The 18,869-nt window shown below is 40.9% G+C and overlaps 1 protein-coding gene across 8 annotated transcripts in view; it reads left to right on the top strand.

The window, feature by feature from the left end:
- Positions 1-6,205, top strand: part of CEP55 (centrosomal protein 55) — a 31,095-nt gene extending 24,890 nt beyond the window's left edge. For 4 of the 8 annotated variants that reach the window (XM_070752375.1, XM_070752372.1, XM_070752376.1 and 1 more), the window contains exons 7-9: positions 3,664-3,735; positions 4,146-4,271; positions 5,296-6,205. In XM_070752375.1, the coding sequence (XP_070608476.1) occupies positions 3,664-3,735; positions 4,146-4,271; positions 5,296-5,517 (420 nt within the window). In that variant the 3' untranslated portion in view covers positions 5,518-6,205. The remainder of the gene's footprint in view (positions 1-3,663; positions 3,736-4,145; positions 4,272-5,295) is intronic. The other 4 variants (XM_070752377.1, XM_070752379.1, XM_070752380.1 and 1 more) reach the window with 1 other exon arrangement.
- The last annotated feature ends 12,664 nt before the right edge of the window (positions 6,206-18,869 follow it).

The following is an 18,869-nucleotide window of genomic DNA, read 5'->3' as shown; positions in this document are numbered from 1 at the left end:
AAGACCTCTGATGTAAAGGTATTTTAAAAATAAAACTCCTTTAAATGGTTCTGCTAATGCAGTTAACAATCTTAATCTTGATTTTGGCAGTAAGTGAATGAAAATGAAATTAAAAAAAGAATTGGTTCCTTTTTCTTTCTTTCTTTCTTTCTTTTTTCCTCTAGGTTTGCCTTTTTTATTTTTTATTTATTATTTTTAATAGAAGTATGATTAACGATTAAGATCCAATTAAAAGAGGAATGAGTGGAAGGATTGGCTGTTTTAAATGAAGTCCTAAATTAAATTATAGGAGAAAGTATAATCTTGTAAATTACTAGCGTTGCATAAGTTGGTCAAAATGAGAAGGATTCATGAATTTGATATACCGTAATTGATAATAAGATGATTATATGTATTTTCTATTTTTTCTTACTTTTCTTTTTAGATTTCAGTATTAGGAGATTTAACTTTGTTAACTTTTTATTTTATAGTAAATAAATGTATTTCTATTAAGCGAATTTATAATATAACTATTGGAATTTATAATACAGTGAACCCTCGATCATCGCGAGGGTTCCATTCCAGGACCCCACGCGATGATCGATTTTTAGCGAAGTAGCGGTGCGGAAGTAAAAACACCATCTGCGCGTGCGCAGATGGTGTTTTTGCTTCTACTGCCGCCCGCCCTTCGCCCGCCCACCCCGTTGCTCACGCAACGGCTTCCCTGGGTGCCCGCTCGCTTGGGAACATCCCAGCTTCGCTCCCCAGCTGGGAAGCGGATCTAGGGAGTCCCCACCGCGCGCGCGTTGCTGGGGAAAGCGCGCGCGCTTGGGAACATCCCAGCTTCGCTCCCCAGCTGGGAAGCGGATCTAGGGAGTCCCCACCGCGCGCGCGCGTTGCTGGGGAAAGCGCGCGCGCTTGGGAACATCCCAGCTTTGCTCCCCAGCTGGGAAGCGGATCTAGGGAGTCCCCACCGCGCGCGCGTTGCTGGGGAAAGCGCGCGCGCTTGGGAACATCCCAGCTTCGCTCCCCAGCTGGGAAGCGGATCTAGGGAGTCCCCAAGCGCGCGCGCTTTCCCCAGCAACGCACGCGCGGTGGGGACTCCCTAGATCCGCTTCCCAGCTGGGGAGCGAAGCTGGGATGTTCCCAAGCGCGCGCGCTTTCCCCAGCAACGCGCGCTGCGGTGGGGACTCCCTAGATCCGCTTCCCAGCTGGGAAGCGAAGCTGGGATGTTCCCAAGCGCGCGCGCTTTCCCCAGCAATGCGCGCGCGGTGGGGACTCCCTAGATCCGCTTCCCAGCTGGGGAGCGAAGCTGGGATGTTCCCAAGCGCGCGCGCTTTCCCCAGCAACGCGCGCGCGGTGGGGACTCCCTAGATCCGCTTCCCAGCTGGGGAGCGAAGCTGGGATGTTCCCAAGCGCGCGCGCTTTCCCCAGCAACGCGCGCGCGGTGGGGGACTCCCTAGATCCGCTTCCCAGCTGGGGAGCGGAGCTAGGCTGCCCCAAGCTCGCGCGCGCCGCCCGCCCGCCCCACGCTGTTGCCGGCTCCGCTTCCCAGCTGGGAAGCGGAGCTAGGGTGCCCCAAGCTCGCGCTCCAGCCCACCGCCGCTGGGGTCTTACCGGGGCAAGAGGGGGAAGACCCAGGGAAGCCTCTGCCCGGCGGGGAAACTCCACCATCTACGCATGCGTGGAAGGGCACGCATGCGCAGATGGTGGAGTTTACTTCCGGGTTGCAAACTAGCGAAATAGCCCTTTCGCGATCCTTGAGGACGCGAAACTCGAGGGTTCACTGTATAGCCATAAATTGCTCAGTCAATGTGTTCATATATGAAATTTTTATGATAAAGGATTTGAATAATTGTAAATGCGAGTAAACCACAGTGTAAGAACTAAGATGATATTGATGTTACTGATGCAAATTAAGATATAAAAGATGAGTATTACTGTCAATATGAGATCAAAAGATAAGCTAAAATTTATTTAACTTATTTGGTGTATAGAAATAGTAGGGGGAAAATTTAAAAGGTGAGTTAAGATATTAAAGAAGAAGAAGTAGTGATGAGACTTAAGAAAATTAAGAAGCGCGTGAAATAACAACTAGCTATATAACTTAGTTTTAGCAATTAATCTGGAACATAACTGAATTGGTTGGTGTAATCCCAGGAGACGAAACTAGGTACGGAGGCAGCACAATTCAAAATATATGTACCAATAATTAAGATCTAAACATATTCAGATAGGAGAGTTTGAAAAAAAAAAGGGTCATGATGGCTATGATCCAGGGCAGTGGTTCTCAACCTAGTGGTTGAGACCCCTTTGGGAGGTCCAACAGCCGTTTTACAGGGGTCGCCTAAGACCATGGGAAAAGACAAATTTTCCATGTTGTTAGGAACTAAAGCTTGTATTCTGGCGCCTTGGAAGATATTTTTACAATCCAACCAATTAGACGTTTACAGTGGAGGTGTCCCTCTGACCTTCCTGCCAATCAGCTTAAAGCTCTATTGGGAGAATTAGCGCTACACTTATGGTTGGGGTCACCACAACCTGAGGAACTGTATTAAGGGGTTGTGGCATTAGAAAGTTGAGAACCACTGATCTATGGGAACATTTCAATATGTCTAATGGTTATAGAATTATCCACTTAGGGAAGGATTTAGAGGGTGAATAGAAAGTAAGAAGGAAGGAGAGAAAGGGAAGAGAGTAGGAGAAAGAAGGAGGAGAAGGGAATGATAGTAGAAGGAGGGAGAAGGAGTAAGAAAGTAGGTGGTAGAGGTGAAATAGCCGCTTGAGACAGAAAGAGGGGAGAGAAGAAAGATGGATGCAGATGAAATAATATAAAGCAATTTGAAATGTGAGTTAGTTTATTGTATTTGAATAATGATATACAGTATGTATATATTAAGATGTATTGAAGGTACATGAAATTGTTATGTTGAATGTGGAAAAAAATAAAAAAAATGGGGGGGGGGAAGGAAATAAATCAGGTGGAAGGGAATTGAACAGGCAGTCCTCGACTTACAACAGTTCATTTAGTGACCGTTCAAAGCTATGCCGGCATTGCAAAATGTGATTTATGACCATTTTTCATAATTACGACCTTTGTGGCATCCTTTCATGTAATCCAAATTCAGATGCCTGGCAACTGGTTCCTACTTACGACCGTTTCTGTGTCCCAAGGTCATGTGATCTCCTTTTGAGATCTGACAAGCAGGGTCAAGGGAGAGGTCAGACTCAACAATAGGATTAATAACTTATCAATTACAGTGATTCACTTAATAACTGAGGGAAGAAATATGGTTAAATTGAGGCAAAATTCACTTAACAGTAGTTTGGGGCTCAATTATGGTCGTAAGTCAAGGACTTGCCTGCATTGGTAGCATACAGATCTTCAACCCTCTGCTCTCAATATATTCACCTAACATTGCTTTAAATATCAACAAAGGTGATACACCTGCATCTTGTCTAGCTTGCCATTGAAGGTTATCTCTGCATTTGGACCAATATACAGTAGCTGAGAAGAAATTGGGAATCATAATAGTTAAGAAAAGATCTTGCTGCTCTCCATGCAGTCACTCTTTCTATTGCAGGAGTAGTGAAGCACAACAAACCCCCCACAGAAATGTCTTGTATCTATTATTTGGAAGCTTTTTAAATATTGTCACGTAATCTCCTGTTCATGTTTTACAGGTTGAAGTGCTCCACAGGTCTTTGATAAAACAGCAAGAACAGCAGACAAGAATAGCAACTTTGGAACAGCAGGTACGAAATGATGCTCTCTCTCACACACACACACACACAGCATAGAGCTCTGTGACTAATATCCACGACTGTAATGTTCATTTCAATGTCAGAAATATGTTCTGACATAGAAACAATATACATTTCTATTGTCCAGAAATCGTGATGTTCTTAATGTAATTTGTCGTAGTGACTGCTCTAGTTTCGAACAGAATATGAATTTAAAATTAATTCAGGATTAATTGTATCCCCTTTGTAGTCTTTACTTCTTTTATCAAACTATTCTCCCTTTTTTATCTGTAAAAAGGTAACATTTATTTTGTGTACAGACAGATATTTAAATGGAACACGTAATTATCAAATACGGGGGGGGACGGGGGACCAAAAACCAAGGAGATCATTTCATTTTTCATCCAATTCTTTTTTTCTAGATCCAGTCATGCACATCAGACTTTGAGAATGAAAAACTAGATCGCCAGAACCTGCAAATCCAGTTGAACAAAGTCCTTAAGGAACTGCGGAAGGCAAATGACCAAATTACCCGTCTTGAGCCCTCAGTAAGTATTTATTAATTAAAGACTGAATCTTTACTAGAGCTGTGCAGAGATCCAGCGTGAAAAGCAAAATAAGAGCTAGCCTGTGGTAAAATGGGCAGCCAATAAATTGGATGGATGCATGCATGCAGAGGTGGGCTGCTAAGGTGGAACAGAGACGTGTACTTGCCCCCGTGGCTCTGAGTGCTAGCAGAATCAGCGCAATTATGCTACTGCGCCTGGGCAGGGAGTGAAATCGCATGCGGACACACACCTGCGTGTCCGTGCACGATTTCGCTCCCTGCCCAGGCGCAGTAGCATAATTGCGCTGGATTCTGCTAGCACTCAGAGCTACGGGGCAAGTACACGTCTCTGTTCCACCTTAGCAGCCCACCTCTGGATGCATGGAGAAAGGGGAAGGGGAAAGGAAAGGAAAGATTTACAGCAGGTGTACATTTACTTCTAGCATCTGCCAGGAACACCATAACCCAAATGAGTCTTTTTCTGAGATTTGATAGCTGTTCAGTCTTGGGGAAAGACTGGTTGTGATTCTGAAGTTAATTTTGTTCTTCAAATCTAGACTTGCACAGCCCTAAGACATCCTTTCCTTTTCCACATATAGCATGTACTGTATACTGAACTTCAATTGTTGATGAGTTTGTATTTTATTTGCCAGGTGTGTGGTTTTTTATAACAATTTCAAACACATTGTTGCAACTTCTGACTATTCAAAGCTGTACTGACTGACTCCTCTGAGAACTTTTGCCTTAAAACAGCATCTGGTGGGGAATTTAGAAACATGGCAGATCATATCAAGACAGTCAGAAAGACTTCTAATATAAAACATTAATGCCTTTTTTTCTTTACACATCACTAGATTCTGTAACATTCTAGTCAGATATCCTTTCTTAATTCAATTATATTTAGATATTTGACCCCTAAAAGAAATACCGTTGGCAGTCATTATAAATTTTATACTATCGTATTTATAAATGAATGAACTCTCATTTTTAGGACAATTCTTGACTATCATATTTAAATGTAACAGTTTTTTTTCCAGAAGCTTCCAGAACGTGGTGAATGTTTACAAGTCGTAGACAACTTCCAGGCTGTTTTTGAAGACAAGTTGATGATACAAGACAAACATTCATCACCAAAACATACAAGCCTTCTGGATGAAAGTTTTCTGGAGTGTCCTAAATGTAAAGCCCACTATCCTACAAGCCATCATAGGGAATTATTAACTCACATTGATTTGTGTACTGTTTAAGTCCTAGAGTAAGCCTGTAGCTCTGTCTCAATACACCCATGCAATTTAACAGAAAATAATAACTTTTTAAAAGCAACTCATGAAGATGCTAAAGGACTATAGTTCATATTCCAACCAAAACATTTGAACTGTAATTTAATGATCATGAAGGACCAGGCAGTAAACAACTTTGTGCATAGTATTTTCAGTTCTAAACTACTGATTGTATTTGCACTTTTGGGCAAGAAAGTTATCTTACTTTCTGTAGGTATCATGCAAATGTTCAATTTCTGCTGTTTTTACTTTGCTGGATTAACATATGATTCTTTGCCTTGCCTCCAGAAATACATTTTGACATTTCCGTTAGAGGCCCTCTAACATTTGCAAAAAGAGAAATTCTTTTTTAATATCCAATGATCTGTGAACATGTAGGCCACATGAAGGAATTCATGGAGATAGGTGGGTGTAATAGAAAAAACAAATATCACATAGCCCAACTTCTAATTTCCACTGAGCTCTTCTTCGCAGAAAGAAAACAAGTCCCAAATTCATAACACCAGAGTGTGTCTTGACCATTGCATCCATTTTGTTTAAGATATGCTCTCATTTGCACTTCTTATCCCTGAGCTGAAAGCTTAGGGATCTAACTTATCAGGGAACCTGTATAAGCAAATGCTTTTAATAAAATGGAATTCAGCTATGCCACCAATCCTGTACATAAGTCTTTTTTTATTATTACGAATGACTATACATGCAATTTCTTGTTATTCCCTCTTTCATTTATTATATCTCTTGTGCTGTTCTTCTGTTTAACTTTCTACTGTGCTATTTCTTCAATGTGATTCTAGTCATGCTGGCCAGAATTTGATTGGATTGTATCTCCTTCTTTAGGAGACACTGTGTCTTGATGGCTTATAAAACTACCACTAAACTAGATGAGAACAATGTTTTGTAACCACCATACAGATATTTCACATCAATCTGAAAGCAATTACTGTTACCAAAATCATAGGCACCTAAATACAGACTGTATAGTCAAGGCTACAGTCTAAGGCTATGGTGTGTAGGGCAGGAGTAGGCAAAGTTGGCTCTTCTATGACTTGTGGACTCCAACTCCCAGAATTCCTGAGCCAATTATGTTAGCTCAGGAATTCTGGGAGTTGAAGTCCACATGTCATAGAAGAGCCAATTTTGCCTACCCCTGGTGTAGAGTTTCCTGCCTAAGGTGAACTAGAAGACCTCCAAGGTCCCTCCCAACTCTGTTATTCTATTCTATTCTGTTCTATTTTATTTTATTCCATCAAGACTGCATGTCGTCATGGTCATATAATCGATTTTATGACCTTTTTTGTGGTGATTGTGTCAGGCTCATTAAAGGAATACTTGTGGTTGTTAAGTGAACCAATGGTTCCCCATGAGTGCGGTTTTCCCAAAAAACAGATATAAATGCTGGTTTTCTGCAAAAGTGTCATAAAATGCAGCTCAGTGACTCTGAGGCATTGCAAGTGGCCCTAAATATGACCCAGTTTGAACTCCCAAAGTTTGATCAAAGGGCTTCAGAGGGGTCTGACCATCGGACTTTGAATCTAGATGGGAAGTAGCCCCCAGATAGGTCCATAGAAGTGAACGGTCGCAAGTTGAGAACTACATTTATTTATTTATTTATTTATTTATTTATTATATTACATTACAGTATTTTATTTTATTTGTTTGGATTGCTATGCCACCCTTCTCCATAGACTCAGGGTGGCTTACAAAATAAGAATAAATACAACATATAAGAAACCCAAACATAAAATCTGTTTTTAAAACCCCAGGATTATTAAAAACAGACACCCACATTCATCCTATCACAATCATACACTCATATCATCGGCTGGAGCAAGATGCCAGCACTCAACAGCCCCATGCCTGCCGGTAAAGCTGGGGTTTTAAAACCTTACAAAGGGCCCGGAGGGTGGGGGCTGTGCGAATCTCTGGAGGGAGTTGATTCCAAACGAAATTTGTCCTATCAGCTGGCAGCATCTAGCTGACCTTGCCAAGTAACCAAGCTCCGAATTGATAAGTGCTTAGAATGGCTATCTAAAATCTATTTCTTAAATGGTGATCATCAAATCCTAGAGCAGTAATAATTATGCATGTTTTGTGGGAAACTGCTAAATGTCAGACAGATATGGATAAAATGAAAAGGAGAAAGTGGCCTTGGATCTTAGTCCTCTGTTTGCTACCATCTCAATATACCTTTTTGTGACAGTTTCCATCATTTTCCAACCATAGTTGATGGGGGGGGGGGAGTTTCCTGTTTTGAGCCTGGAAGTGAAATCTGTGGCATCTCATGATACTATGCAGTATAAGGCCACACTTGGGATACTGCATTCAGTTTTGATCGCCGCAGTGCAAAAAGGATGTTTGTTGAGACTCTAGAAAAAATGCAGAGAAGAGCTACAAAGATGATTAGGGGATTGGAGGCTAAAACATGAAGAAGAGTTTGCAGGAACTGGCCATGGCCAATTTAATGAAAAGAAGGACCAGAGGAGACATGATAGCAGTCTTCCACTATCTCGGGTTGCCACAAAGAAGAAGGAGTCAACCTATTCTCCAAAGCACCTGAGGGTAGAACAAGAAGTAATGGGTAAAAACTAAACAAGGAGAGAAGCAACATAGAACTAAGGAGAAAATTCCTAAGGATTTCTAAATTTCTAAGGAGAACAGCCTGCCACCAGATGTTGTGAATACTCCAACACTGGAAGTTTTTAAAAAGATGTTGGGATATCCATTTGTCTAAAGTAGTGTAGGGTTTCCTGCCTAAGCAGGGGGTTGGACTAGAAGACCTGCAAGGTCCCTTCCAACTGTTGTTATTATTATACAAGTCAGTTAGCAAATGTTTCACATTTTAAAATATCTGTACAAGCCACAAGAGACATCTCTTTAGCAGAACATCTTCCCACCTTGTAGATAGTACTTCCAGAAACCAAGAATAACCATAAACAACTTCTACATCTAGTATCCACGTGCTCCAGTTCAGGAAACCAACTCGAACTATACTGCATAGTTCCAACAGTCTCTCTAGGACTTTCAGCTGACTTGCACCTTAAAGGAGGTTGTTTTGATATTTTTGATTTGTTTTTGTTTTTTGAAAAACCAAAAGTAACATCATTTAGCAGCAATTAAAAGCACCTTCAATGACACTTAAAAAAATATAATATCCAATTAGAAAAAGGCATACTTTTAAACATTTGTACAGAAATAAGTTGCCGAAATTTTTTAAAACTGAAAATATTTATTTATTATTTATTTATTTATTTATTTATTCAATTTTTATGCCTCCCTTCTCTTTAGACTCAGGGCGGGTTACAACATGTTAGCAATAGCGCTTTTTAACAGAGCCAGCATATTGCCCCCACAATCCGGGTCCTCATTTTACCCACCTTGGAAGGATGGAAGGCTGAGTCAACCATGAGCCGGTGATGAGATTTGAACTGCTGACCTACAGATCTACAGTCAGCTTCAGTGGCCTGCAGTACAGCACTCTACCTGCTGCACCACCTCGGCTCTATGACATCTGTACAACACATTTACAATAAAATCAGAAGGGAATTTGTCATTAACCTGCATAGAAACATTAAACATGACCAATTTGCTTTTGGTTACATACACGGCCTTGTAAATCCTCCACAAAAAGCCTGGATAGCAGATAATCAGATGACAATTCGGCTAAGTATTAAAATGGCACTTAAATAGTTGATCTGGTTTCAAACTAGATTTTACTCTCTCTCTTCTCTCCTCCCTCCCTTCCTCCCTCTTCCTCCCTTCCTCTTTTTCCCCTCTCCCTTCCGCCCTCTCTTATTCTTTATCTCTATTTCTGTTTTTCTCTTTCTCCCTCCATCTTTCTTTTTCTTTCCCTCCTTCCCTCCCCCTCTCTCTTTATCTCCCTCCCTCTCTTTGTCCCTTTCTCCCTCTTTCTCTCTCTCTTCCTCCCTTTCTTTTTCTTCCTTCTTTTTCTTTCTTCCTTCCTCCCTCTCTCTTTCTCCTCCTTCCCTCCCTCTTTCCCTTTCTCTTTCTCTCTTTCTCACTTCCTCCCTCCCCTTCTCTTTCTCCCCCTTTCTTTCTCTCCCTTCTCTCTTTTCTCTCTCTCTCTCTTCCTTCCTCCCTCTTTCTCTTTCTTCCTACCTATTTCTCTCTTCATTCCTCCCTCTCTCTCTTTCTCCCTCTTTATCTTATCTTGGCCGAGCCCCTGGATGGGCTTCCTCCCAGGGCGCCTGCAGGGATGGCGGGTGTGGGCTCTCTGCACCTCTTCCTTCCCGGGCCATGTGAGGGCTGTGGCTGCAGAGGCTGTGGTGCCCTGCTGAGGAGAGAGAGCAGTTACAGGGGGAGCCTCTCTTGGCACCTCCCCACTGCAGACTCTGAAAGGCGGGTGGGTGGGCAATGCAGCAGGGAAGCTGGTCTTGGGAAGGGCAGATTGGGCACTGCCGGTTGCAGCCGTCAGGTGGGGAGAAACGGCACCTGGCTCCACTCCCGGGGCAGAAGAGTGGCTGCGAAGTTGGAGACTCTTGGAAGGAGGTGGGAGAGAAGAGAATCTTTGTGGCTGTGTGTGTGTGTGTGAGGGAGAGGGAGAGAGAGAGAGTCAATCCCCCTTTTTACTTGCATCCAGGTAAAGGGGGCTTTCTTTGTCCCTCTCGCCTGCCTTAGTCACTTCTCCACTCGTCCACAGACCCAGCACTCCAACCATGGCGGTCCTCCTGCCTAGCAACTCAGGCATCACTGCACAGCATTGGAAAACACTGTGGCAGTTCATTGTTGGGTGCACAGACGTGCAGCCGCACAGCTTAGAGGGAACAGTTCTCAATGTATTTATAATTCTGTAAAAATGTTCATATTTTTTCAACTTTATTACTTTCATGTACCATTGAAAGGAGGAAATGGCTTACATGTTTTGCTCAAGAGTATGATAAGCAACAAGCTTTTAAGTTTCATCTAGCCCATATCTATACAGTTGCTTTTTCTTGCCTAAGCAATCCACTAGAGGAACAGCTTGCCAGTGGAGGTCGTGAATGCCCCAACACTCAACACATTCAAAAAGAGATTGGACTGCCATCTGACTGGGGTGGTGTAGGGACTCTTGCTTGAGCAGAGGGTTGGGCTAGATGACCTGCAAGATTCCTCTCAACTCTAATAATAAAATAAAAATAAAAAATAAAGTGTAAAAGCTTACTTTTATCTATGCTGAATTTCATTTTGTTATATAGGACCCAGTGTTCAAGTCTGTTGAGATCTTTTTGTATCTTGAGCTTGTCTTCTGGAGTATTGACTATTCCTATCAGCATAATTTGCAAATTTTATGAGTTCCTCTTCTATTCCTTTGTGTAGATCACTTATGAAGATACTGAAGAGTACTGGGTCCAAAACAGAATTTTGTGGCACCCCATTTCTTTCACATAGATGTAATTCCATTGAGGAGTACATGTTGTCAGCCAGTTACAAAACCATCTGCTGTCTATAGTTTGCTAAGAAGTGTGGTCCATTTTATTGAATGCTTTATTGAAATCTAAATATACTATGTCCACAGCATTTCACCAAGCCACTAATTTAGTCATTTTGTCAGAGAATGAAATAAGATTTGTTTGGCATGATCTGTTTTTGACAAACTCACATTGGCTTCTGGTTATAACTTTGTTTGCTTCTAAGTGTTGACATATTTGTTGCTTATCTTTTCCCAGTTCTTCCCAGGTGTTGATTGCTCTGTAATTTCCTGGATCTGTTCCCCTCCCCCCTTTTTGACAATGGGAACTATATCATCTCTTTTCCATTCCTCTTGAAAGATACATTTCAATGTTTCCGAAGTCATGTCTGCCAGTTCCTTCTGAATGCTGGGATATAGTCCATCAGAACCTAGTAATTTGAATCCATCCAGAATAGATAGATGTTCTCTTACCTTATTTTTGCATATTTTATTTTACATTCCTAACCTGTCATTTATGGTTCTGTTTTTGGTAGGTTGAGTAATGTTTTCTTTTTGCATGAAGACAGGTCCAAAATATGAATTAAGTAGTTCTGTTTTCTCCCCACTGCCTGATACCTCTTTGCCATCTTCTCCCATTAGTGGGCCAATTGTTTCAGACATTGCTGAGGATAGTCAAAATTCAAACTTCCCTCCCAAGATTCCAGGGCCGGAAAGGCTGGCTTGAAGAAGGTTTTATTTTAATCACTGCTGTCCTGGTAGACAGGTTACCCATTTCTCTGCTAAACATTCTGAATGGTAAGAGGATGATTCTGGTGAACACCATTCTCATACTTTTATTTATTTATTTTTAATTTATTCATTTTGTCCAATACACAATGAGGGTTTTAGTGGGTATACTGTATATCTATGTACAGATAGTAAAATACAGTGGTACCTCGGTACTCGACCACAATTCGTTCCAGAAGTGTGTGGTCGAGAACCGATTTGGTCGAGTACCGAATTTATTTATCCCATAGGAAATAATGGAAATGGATTTAATTGGTTCCCAGCCCCTGTTAACTCGCTGGGAACCAATTAAATCTATTTTCTTTATTTCCAATGGGATAAATAAATTCGCTACTCCAAGCTGCAGGAAAGGTGGAGGCTGCTGCAATCCCGGCAGCTTTGGGGGGCTCCTTTCCTCATTGCTTCCTTTTATTACCTGTAAGGAGCTTCAAAAACTTTTCCCCTGTGGCTGCAACAGCGGCGATTTCCCTTCCAGTAGCAACAGCGCCAGGAACGTCACGTGATGAAGGGAAGCCGGCGGAGCCATCTCAGCAATTGCTGCCGCTCCAGCAGCTTCCCTTCATTACGTGACTTCCCGGCGCTCTTGCTACTGGAAAGGAAGCCGCCGCTGTTGCAGCCACAGGGAAAAAGTTTTTGAAGCTCCTTACAGGTAATAAAAGGAAGCAATGAGGAAAGGAGCCCCCAGAAGCTGCCAAGATTGCAGCAGCCCCCACCTTTCCTGCAGCTTGGAGCTCTTAGAGAGCTCCTCAGCCCCCTGAAGCTGCCGGGATTACATTTCGGATAATGAACAAAATTTTCTCTGGCTGTTTGGTATCTGAATTTTTGTTCAGATACCGAAGCAAATTTTTGCCGAAAATTTTGTTCGTTATCCGAAATGTACGAGAAAGGAAGCGTTCGAGTACCGAGGTACCACTGTACATGATGAAAGTTATAGAGGAGATACTCATAGTAAAATATATCTAAGAAATAGAACATATCAATGAAAGACTAGAAGAAGAGATATAGGAATAGAAGAAAGGTATAGGAGATATAGGAGAGCAATAGGACAGGGGGCAGAAGGCAGTCTAGTGCACTTGTACTCGTACAGTACTTGTACTGTAGTAGGTTCCGATAGGCAAAGAAGTGTTGCCACTGCCAATTGGTGATTGGTCATCTGAAGGCAGGGAAAAGGGACAGATCTTCCTGGAAAGCAAAGAATGTTCAATTGTGCACACATACCATAATGAGCAAGGTATTCAGGAAATGGCCTGGAGAAAGAAGCAAGACCACATTGATTATTTTGCAAGACCATATTGATTTTTCTCAGCAGCTGAGGAGTCCACATAGTTGGTTAATTTATTCTAGGTAGATTTCCTACACCAGATATTCAGGACAGAATCTTTCAAGAGGTTATTTCTTTTGGAGAAAGGGAAGGGGGGGGGAGGACCAGGCAATTTCAGAAGATAAAGTAGAAGCCTTGTTTTGTCCAGTATTCAGTATGTATGGCAATGCTGAGTGACATTATCTGAAGATTTATTATGTTTTAGATATAGCCACGGTTTTTCCACAAGCCTAATGTTAAATTCAAGAAATTGACTAAGGAGAAGCTCCAAGTCTTTATTGAATCCTTTTCTCATTCCTGCTCAACACACATTATCAAATTTTGCTGCCGAATTTCCAACCAGGCATTTTTCACACCTCCGTAGAACCAATAAGAGTCCAGGACAAGTCTATAGCTATGAACAAATGCCTTCATTGAGCTATCCAACAGATGCCTGCATCTTCACTTGTATTCAGAATTAAAGGTATTAAACAGCAACCTATAAACTGATTCACACAAGTTCATAAAAATAATTTACCAACTCTAGGTAAAAGTATATCTGGGTCCTCAGTTTCCTAACCTACCTCTATTTCTTCTTGACAGGTAATACCACAAAAGTCCTACATTTGGGTCTGAAATAAATAACATGCTGAATTATTTTATTTATTTATTTTATCCAATACACAATGAGGGTTTTAGTGGGTATATATCTATATACACATAGTAAAATACATAATGAAGGTTATAGAGGAGATACTCATAGTAAAATACTGTATATCTAAGAATAGAAAAGAAGATATAGTAATAGAACATATCAACGAAAGAATAGAAGAAGATATAGTAATAGAAGAAAGGTAAAGGAGATATAGGAGAGCAATAGGACAGGGGACGGAAGGCACTCTAGTGTAGTTGTACTCGCCCCTTACTGACCTCTTAGGAATCTGGATAGGTCAACCGTAGATAATCTAAGGGTAAAGTGTTGGGGGTTTGAATTCAATAAACTTGAATTCAAACAAGATAAAAGTACTCTTGAAGAAACAATAGTCTTGTTCGGAGAGTGTTCATGTCTTTTGGATGCAGAATAAGCCTCTTCTGGACGGATCAGTCTGACAGCCTGAAAATGCACATCTAGCTTGCTTTGCCAGTAGACAACCAAGCATCGTACCTCCCAGAGGCCTATTAGATGGCACAGAATCAGCCTCCTCCAGGTCCCGTCGACTAAACAATGCAGGTTGGTGGGACTGCAGGGGAGGGCCTTTTCTGTTGCCGCCTTGGCTCTATGGAACCAGCTCCCTCCCAATGTTCACACTGCTCCCACTCTACTGGCTTTTTGAAAAGCTGTTAAAACCCTGGCTTTGTAGATAGGCCTGGGGGCCGTGAACTCTAACATCAGACATGCCCGGATTATGTTTGGCTGGTATGCATGTTTGTTAGATTGATTTTTGGGGTTTTTATAATGGGTTCATTAGGGTTAAAATGGGGTTTTAATCTACTGCTGATGTTCGACTTCTTTTTATTATTGTACTATTGTATTATTTTCTATTGTTGTAAGCCTCCCTGAGTCCTACAGGGTTGGGCGGCATAGAAGTCGAATAAATTAAATCATTTGGGATATGGAACCTCTTAGCCGACGAGGTCCTTCATAGCGATCAGCAAGCATGACAAAAATGAGCTGAACAATAAAACAAGCATAATCTTGTGCAAATAACATGATTTATGAATTTATATTAGACATTGAGATGCAAGTACCTTATAGCAGGTACATTATGGGACGGTGTCGCTGTGCATGTCATTTTGGCATTATGATTTGCCGCAGGTACTGCTGTTCTCATAGGCAGCAGTAACGTGGCAATCTCCAGAAGGAGAATTTTGAAGGATACAAAAATGAGAGCTGAAAAGGCAGTACAGTGGTACCTCTACCTAAGAACGCCTCTACTTACCAACTTTTCTAAATAACAACCGGGTGTTCAATTTTTTTTTGCCTCTTCTCAAGAACCATTTTCCACTTACAAACACGAGCCTCTGAAACTGTAACTGGAAAAGGCAGGGAGAAGCCTCCATGGGGCCTCTCTAGGAATCTCCTGGGAGGAAAAAGGGCCAGAAAATGAGGGGACGAGCCTCTGTGGGGCCTCTCTAGGAATCTCCTGGGAGGAAATAGAGCCTCCACCCTCCCTGTGGTTTCCCCAATCGTACACATTATTTGCTTTTACATTGATTGCCATGGGAAAAATTGATTCTTATTACAAACTTTTCTACTTAAGAACCTGGTCATGGAATGAATTAAGTTCATAAGTAGACGTACCACTGTACTCAGATTATAAACAGGCTCTGGGAAAATCTTTGCTTGTCCTTAAACAACATCATTAGCCTCCAAGTGATTACAAAGAGAGTTCTACTGTTCTCTAAAGCTTTCCAAGTATTCTGGAAGCAGCAACTATTCACTCTTGCATTAGGTTGCCCGATAATATAGCCCATTTTCTGAATCTTCTCCCAGGATTCTTTCTGAAATGAGTTGGATAGTAATAATTTTGTCAGTTGTGAAACTCCTTTAGGCAATTTCCCTTCATCCATCACAGGAGACCTGCATACTTGAAAATCTTTTCTGGAGAAAACAAAGTCTTTTTTTCAACGCACAATTTCAATATCTTTTATTACTCTATTTTCACATAGGTAAGATATTCTTAGGATGTGCCTACTTTAGGCATATATACATTTTTAGAACAAAAATACAGCAGAGTGGGAAATCACTTAATCCTTAATGGGAAGCTTAAGTAGGGCAGTGAGATAAACGTATCTCTCTTAATACTAAAGACATTCTGCAAGTAATTGTTGATTCAGCTTGACTGAACAACTGAGTCTCATAAATTTATTGCTCATTACTTTTTAAAAGTACCTAATTGAATGCATCTCTCTATTAGAACATTCCGCCCATCAGCATTATCCATTACAGATCCCAACTTAAATCAAGTTGAACCAGTTTATAGTTGTTAATGTTTTTTCCCTCACCCACACAGGGAATTACTAAAATGTGTCCTTGCCGAATTTAGTTATACTAAAATCCTTTAAATCATCAACTGTTAGGCTTCAAAGGTCAGCTATTGATTACTTCTTCAGCAAGAAACAATGCAAGGACTTTGAAGAAAAATAGAATATAATCGAATGATAAGGGGCGAAAAGTGACTCGTCTTCCTGTTAAACTTACTGTAGCTGAAACATCTGTTTTTTTAGAAATATAAATTAACACTGCCTAAGGCAGACTGTAATTAATTAATGTTTTATAATTTGATAAATCAAAACCAGTTCTGTGAACAAATTATTAATTTGGGGAGTATGCAGGCTTCTAAGCTTTTGGTTGAACTTCACATATTTCCATCAAAGTGTGGGTTGAAGAAAAATACAGCTTCCATCAAGTAACTGTAGGAGGTGGCAGAATTATTTTTCCTCCTGTGGGACTGAACTTTTTATTCCTGCGCAACTATTTTCAAACACTGCCGGCCTACCTCAGTCACCATGTCAACTGTGATCCATCTGCTTCTCTGTATAAAACCTCTGCCATCTGTTTGCTTTAATGTAACAAAAAGAACTGAGCCAGCCTATTTTTATTTGCCATCTACAAATACAAGAATCCATACCCTGGTGCACAAAATGCAATAAACAATCCCTTGACTGTAACTGATCTCTTGAGAGCGCCTCCAACTTCTCATACAAACTAATAATAATGCCCATGGAACTTCACAAATATTTAAAGAGAATATGTCAACACTCATCAGTAAAGAATATAAAACATGAGGACAACATGTTTTCAAGACTTCAAGAACACCTTCAACCCATGCGTTTCCAGTAAAATATTAAAATAGAGATGAGAATATTTTTCCCCACCCTTCATTTTCTCTTTGCTTGGCAAATGATTGGGGGATGTAGGCTTATAATTAATCAGGGCTACTTCCTTCTTTCCCACAAGTTCTTAGTCTACAAATTAGATAGGGAAAGCAAAAGCTGAAAATAAATCAAATGCCATTTTTGACAGGCAACAATTTGGTTCAAATGTGAGGTGATGGTTTCTTGCAAATGTTTCATTACCCAAAGAGAGAAGCAACTTGGAATGAAGGAGAAACTTCTAACCGAGGAATCACTGAGTCTGTCATCTGCACCTCTATAACTGTCTGGTTTGGTTCTGCAACCCAAGAAGACCGACACAGACTTCAGTGGATAATCAGAACTGCAGAAAAAACAATTGCTGCCAACCTGCCTTTCATTGAGGACCTGTATACTACACGAGTCAAAAAGAGGGCTGTGAAAATAGTTATTGACCCCTCACATCCTGGACACAAATTGTTTCAACTCCTACCCTCAAAATGTCACTACAGAGCACTGCACACCAAGACAACTAGACACAAGAACAGGGTTTCCCCATACGCCATCACTCTGCTAAACAAATAATTCCCTCAACACTGTCAAACTATTTACTAAGTCTGCACTACTATTACTACTAGTTTTTTCTCATCATTCCTATCACCCATTTCCTTCCACTTATGACTGTATGACTGTAATTTGTTGCTTGTATCCTAAGATTTTTATTAATAATGTTTCTTCGTTGCTTATTTGATCCCTATGACAATCATTAAGTGTTGTACCTCATGATTCTTGACAAATGTATCTTTTCTATTATGTACACTGAGAGCATATGCATCAAAGACAAATTCCTTGTGTGTCCAATTACACTTGGCCAATAAATAATTCTATTCTATTCTAGTCTATTCTATTCTATTCTATTCTAATTGTGAGGACAATTAACCAGTGACATAGCTTGCCTTCAGAAGTTGTAGGTGCTTCATCACTGGAGGCTTTTAAGAAAAGACTGGACAACTCCAAGGTCCCATCCAACTCTATTCTGATTGAAACTAGGTAACATCACCATCATCCACCATCAAGTACCTTTCATTTCAATCTCTTAAGCTACAAATATTTTCTTTTATTGATTCGATTCAACGCTGTGTCTTGTATATATGAGTAGATATGTTTATGACTGCTGTGCTGGATTGTGTGAATAATGTTTCTGTTCTGTTCACCTACCATATATGGTCAAACCTTCATCCCTTCAGGGGGTTGAGGGATGCTGACGATATCTTCCAACTGTCTCTACTACTAATGCCCAAATGTGTACTTCAGCAATATCTGGCGACAACAAATTCCTCACCTGAAACACTTAGATCTACCATCAATGATTAACATCTGATCATTTCTAGATGTGAGGGGTTCTTGATGCTCTCTGAGCTTGGTTTCTTATAGATGTGTCATTAATAAAACTAGATTAACATTATCAGTGTTATGTCTGCAACATCTGCAAGAAAACCACCAAGCTTGGAGAGCATCAAGGGCCCCTCATTTCAACACTGAGCTACAAATATTCTCCTTTATTGGTGCCTTCTATATATGTTGGATCAGTGGGGGGTTCCTATCAGGGCGGTCCAGAGTGCCACACTAATAGGAACTCACTGATGACACAATTTTCAGTGATTTTTTTCCTGGCGTCTTCTTGTCAGCCGTGCTTCGGATGAAGAATCAAGGTTGACATTAAGACGAGGGCGGGTGGGAGGGCTTTTTCCAACATGGATACACCAGGAAAAAATCACCAAAAAATTGCATCATCATCACCACTGTTTTGGCTATAACTCCTTTCTTGTTTTCAAAACTACTAGTGGTCTGATTGGCTATGGGAATTTCTAGAATATAAATACCACATTAGAAAAAAGATGTAGACAATATTGGTTTGCCCAGACTGTTTCTATTTCAGTATTATCCCAATTTTTAAAAGAGAATGTTTCA

Source organism: Erythrolamprus reginae, chromosome 5 (assembly GCF_031021105.1).
Source record: "Erythrolamprus reginae isolate rEryReg1 chromosome 5, rEryReg1.hap1, whole genome shotgun sequence".
NCBI classification, from domain to species: Eukaryota; Metazoa; Chordata; class Lepidosauria; order Squamata; family Dipsadidae; genus Erythrolamprus; species Erythrolamprus reginae.
This window is presented reverse-complemented; position numbering and strand designations above follow the sequence as displayed.